Source organism: Mus pahari, chromosome 2 (genome assembly GCF_900095145.1).
Source record: "Mus pahari chromosome 2, PAHARI_EIJ_v1.1, whole genome shotgun sequence".
Lineage (NCBI taxonomy): Eukaryota > Metazoa > Chordata > Mammalia > Rodentia > Muridae > Mus > Mus pahari.
In genome coordinates, this window is record NC_034591.1 from 137875256 (window position 1) to 137880571 (window position 5316).

Here is a 5316-nt window from a genome sequence, read left to right on the forward strand (position 1 = left end):
AAAAAAAAAAAAAAAAGATATATGCAAGGTAAGACTCAATGAATAGAAATCTCATTGTTTGAGAATCAGACAGTGAACAGAAATCTAGCCTCCATGGAGCTACGGAGCTTGACCATCACTTTATTCATACTCTTTCCTCAGACCTTACTGACCACCTCCAGGACAAAGATCTCAAGGCAAAAACGAAGGACACAACCTGGAAGTTCAAGTACTCAGGAGTCCTCAGGCAAGTCAAGGAATTTAGTGAACTGTTTCTCAAAATACAAAATTAAAAAGAAAGACAGGACTAGGTGTAGCTCTGCAACAGAAACTTGGCTCAGCATGTTCAAGGCCCAAGTAGAACAAAAAAGAAAAAAGGGAGGAAGGGAAGGAGGGAGGGAGGGAAGGAAGGAGGGAAGAAAGGAGGTAGAAAGGGATAAAACAAAGGAAGGCAAGAAGAGATAAATGGAGGGTAGCCCCGTAAATCAGCAATCCTCTTCAGTCCTCTGTTCTTTACTTTGCTATAACCACCCTGCCCTTCCACTCAGACTGAGCAAAGAATGGCTGACTCCCTCCTTCATTATTTCAAGGCTGAAGCCATGTTTATTCATTCTGACATCCTTAGAACTCACTCTGGTGTTTGACACATAAGATGTATTTAATATTCACCAACAGAATAAACACCCAAAGTTAAAGGTGTCATCATCCTCTATGAATGCCTCCATTCTTAAAGTTCATGACATTAAGTAACCACCTAAAGTCTTAAGAGCAGACGGAGCCTCTGACCACTGTCTCCTCTGCTGCAAACTGGAGTTGACAGTCTCTGCCCTCCATGTCACTGGACTGTCCAAAGAACATGCTCTGAAAGCACTCTGGGAACAGAAAGCTAAGGTATGTAAGTATCTAAAATTGATAATTTTTGTGATGAAATTATTCAATTATATCAACGATTAATTAGCATGATGGAAACAAACAAACAAAAATCCAACATTACCAAGAAGATACATTAGCTATGTTTGACCCAGTCTCAAAGCAAATACAAACTAGGGTTATTATTATTAATTCATTGATACAAACAACCACAAGTCAGCCACACACAGCCTCAGCTCCACTTGCCAGTCTTCTGTGTTCTTAGGTATTTATACTGTAGCCACTTGACCTACCTACTGAAAAGAGAGAATTCATCCTTTACTCAATACCATAAGTAATACAAGACCAGGAAGTCTGCCTTTCAAAGATATATCTCTAGCACGTTTTTCAATTCTATCGGAATTGAGTGAAATGAATAAACTGAAAAGAGATGCTACACAAAGTACTTTGTACGTAGTTTGCTACTTGAAGGAAACTAGGATCCCCATCCATTCCCTACCCTGTCTCAGCTGGCATGGTCAAGACTAACAAGATTCTCTTTTCTTCTGCCATTCCAGATCCTAGAGGGGTTTGTTTGTTTTGTTTTGTTTTAAGTATTTGTGTGTGTTGGGGGAAAGGGGGTGCTCTAAATATTTCAAAATAATTCTGAGAAATTAATGACATCATGAGAAGTGACACCTTACCTGAGCTAATAAGCGTCTGGCTGGGGGCAGGTGTGGCTGTCCGAGTCAGGTTCATTCCCACACTCTGCTGGCCACTCCCATCTGCTTCTGCCTTCTTGGCTGCTGCACTTTCTGCCTCCGTTTGGCTTCCCTGGCTCACAGTCACTGTTTGAGCTGCAGGTAAGGGCTGCACCACTCCTGTGCCCTTCCGAGGACAGCTTCCACCAGTCAATCCTGAAGAAGGCAGCTGACCTAAGCCCCCGGGCGTCTGGCCACCTCCACCTGGACCCATGGAGCCTGGGAGGCTATTCCCACTGCCTCCACCGGCTTGACTAAGGTTGAGTGACTGGCCTGAAGCCCCAGAAGAAGCCTGTGCCACTGCTAGGGCCTGGCTAGAAGCCTGGGAGAGGCCAGAAACAGGAGAAGCTCCTGGAGGGATGGCCTTCTGAGTGGAGCCTGGCATTTGGGGTCCTTGAGCTGAAGCCTGTTGGTTCCTCACTGCCAAGTTCTGCACCTAGAAGATATTAATATATACATACATGTGTGTGCATGTGTGTGTGTAGAGATTCCTGAGACTGACTCATAAGCAGAAAACTTACACTGTAACATTCCACGGCCCACCTAACTGAGCCCTGACTTCTACACCAATTAGGTCCTTTAAGTCTCTCAAAGAGCTTCTTTGTAAACACACTGTCATATACTATCAAGTCTCTCATCAAATTTCAACAAAATTTCTTCGAAATATATCTCTGACTTTCTCTTTCCTCATACTCACTTAGCATCTATTGAATGCCTACCACACATCAGGTACTAGCTTGGATGGTGGAAATGCAAGTGTTAAATGTTCCTGCTGCATGGTTTGTTAGAGAAGAAAATCAGTAAGTATAACCCGACAATATACCCATAAATATAAACCAACTTTACAGGGGAACAGAAAATCAACTCTGACTGGGAGGCCCAAGTCTTTTAAAACAGATGATGTCTGTCCTGAGGCTCAGAGGGTGCACAGGCAAGGGAAAGACTTAAAGGCATAACTAAGCCACAGAACCAAAACATAATGTCATGTTTTAATATAAACATTTCATTGTGTTGCATTACAGGGAACAGAAAAATAAGAATCAAGAAAGGTGGCTGGGGCTAGGGAGCTAGAACGGCACTCTGCCAGGGCCTGGCGTGTTAACAGTCTGAACTATAACTTAATTATTAACAGTCCCAGAATATTACAGTGCTGGGCATGAACACAAAGGGAGACAAAAACAGCTACCTGGATGATTCTACTTATCAGAATACTATCACAATCTTAATAATAATCAGAACAAACACAATAAAATCTGTAGCTGAACCCATTTCTTAAAGATATTGTGAGGGAAAAATTATCATCACATCCTAAGGATGACTGTTGTCACCATACCCTAATGATGACTGTCCACATGTTTACACACCCACATATCCACACTAGAACTGCACAAGAGATACTGCACACAATGGATAGGCCATGCAGAATAACAACCCAAACCAACAGCCACAGAAGAGGACTATATTCAGACAACAGAATATTACACAAAAATTAAAATTATAAATAATGACTAGAAAACAAAAGTATCTTGACAATATGCTGTGAGGAAGGCATTCTCAGGCCAGGTGCAGAGCCACGCTGCTGCTGTCCCATGTTACTGAGGCCAAAGGCAAGAGGAAAACAAGACCATCATTCAAGGCTTGTCTGACCAACAGCAAGATTCTGTCTCAAAACACAAATAAACCTGTAATCTCAAAAAGATTACATATAGTTAAGTTTCCTATAACTTTAAATACAAATAAAACACATATTTCAAAATACATAACAATATTTATATTACATACTACTGTTTATATGTTGTTATATATTATATGCATGTATGAATATAAACACATAATATCTAGAATCTGCTTCAAATTAATCCATAGTCAGAGGGCAAGAGCCTATATGGAATGGTCACCTATTGGTAATTATTGAAACTCAATGGTAAAAACACAGATTAAATCTCATGTATACATTTGAATTTCCCATTAAAATTAATTTTCAAAGTAAGTTTTAGAACTACATAAAGAGATAATAAAGCTATATTAAAGGGGACCAAGAGAAGGATGACCCTAGAAATCAGTACATAGACTCAATACCACGGATAAGGGCAGACACAGTGAGAAAATGTTTCTTACATTGTTTTTGGTTTGCAACACTGGGGATTCAACCAGGGCCACTTTTACATACAAGGCCAGCACTTCACCACTGAGCTCCACCCCAGCCTGCCTGCTACTTCTAATAAGAAATAACTGAGTAGAAGGCTAGAGAAACAGCTCAGGGCTAAAGGTACTCACTGATCTTGTAGAGCACCCACACTCAGTTCCCATGAAGGCACACACATACAAAATTAATAATCTTTATTTAAAACTGAATCTCTTAAACAGTGAGCCCTGAGAGGAACAATAGTAAGACGGTAATAAACCATATCACTAGAACCAATCAAACTCCATGTACTAGAGGTACAATTTTTTTTTAAAAAAAAGTCAGTAACAAAATACATCTCTTGGGTTTGTGTGTGTGGGGGGGGGGGTGTTTACATGAGTGTTCATGTATATGCAGGTGCTCATGTATATGTGGGTACAGGTACACATGTGTACACATGCATATGTAGGTCAAAAGCACCACTGTGCACCTGTTCTGAGACAAGGTTTCTCACTGTCCTGGAACTTACATACTGGATGGACTAGGCTAACTGGCCAGGGAGCCAAGGATCCATCTGCTTCTGTCTTACCATGGTTGGAACTACAAGCAAGCACTACCATGACTTTACTTTACTCTGTTTCCCAATGTGGCTGTGAATATGGAACTCAGGTCCTCACACTTTCAGGAGTGCTTTACCTGAGCTATCCCTGGGTTTTTGTTTGTCTGTGTTAAAGACATCCTGACAGAAACATGGAAGAAAACTACAAGCAGTCATGACTTAAGTCAGGAAGACCACTTAGGAAACCAGAAGAGTACAGCCAGGTAAAGTAGGGACTTGAATGCAGAACAGTGGGAGAGAGAAGGCCAGCTTTGCAGAAGTGCAAAGAGAACTAGACTGGTTACCCAGCTTCTCTTCTGCAGTGGCTATTCCACTTTTCCACTCTCCCTAGACTCAGAACCACTCTCTCTGCTCCCCTCCATCTCTGCAGAGACAACGAAGACCCCACCCTCCTTGCATTACCAGACCCTTCTCTCACTCCCTCTTCCTCCTACCAAGGGCAATCCTCTGCTCAGATCCTTGACCTCCTGCTTTTCAAGATTGTCATAACTCTCTTATGCTTGGCTCTCTCAGCCTCTCCTGACTGTGTGATCTGCCTGTGCCCCTCTCCCTGCCTGTTCCCCCCTCCCCAGCCTCATCTTCCTTTCCCCCATGACTAGATTCTTGTGCATTCACTATACCGATTCACACTCTTCATACATGCCTCAAACTCAATATTCCTTCAAGTCCAATCCCCCTCCAACTCCTCAGGTAGCTCACCCTCCAAACTAACAAACCCATTCTTGTTTTCCTCTTTTACACTGAAAAGAAATGAGTGGCTACCACCCCTACACCCAGACCCACACCAGTCTTGTAAAATCCTATTCCTTTGTCTTCATGTTACTACAGTCTAGACTTTTTTCCTCTCCTCTTTGTTGTGCTTTCCTGCTCCACCCAGTCATTCATCACCTTCAGCTTTTCTAGGGTTTATCCCAACCGTCTGAGCTCTACTACATGCTCTCTTCAGTCTATATGCTCTCCATAACAATTGCTTGTTTTGTTTT

General features: G+C 42.1%; 1 protein-coding gene across 7 annotated transcripts in view; it reads right to left on the reverse strand.

Moving 5' to 3' along the window:
* Phc1 (polyhomeotic homolog 1) overlaps nucleotides 1-5316 on the reverse strand; it is a 22571-nt gene that overhangs the window by 6437 nt on the left and 10818 nt on the right. For all 7 annotated transcript variants that reach the window (XM_021190496.1, XM_021190495.2, XM_021190493.2 and 4 more), the window contains one exon: nucleotides 1533-2025. In XM_021190496.1, coding sequence (XP_021046155.1) covers nucleotides 1533-2025 — 493 coding nt within the window. The remainder of the gene's footprint in view (nucleotides 1-1532; nucleotides 2026-5316) is intronic.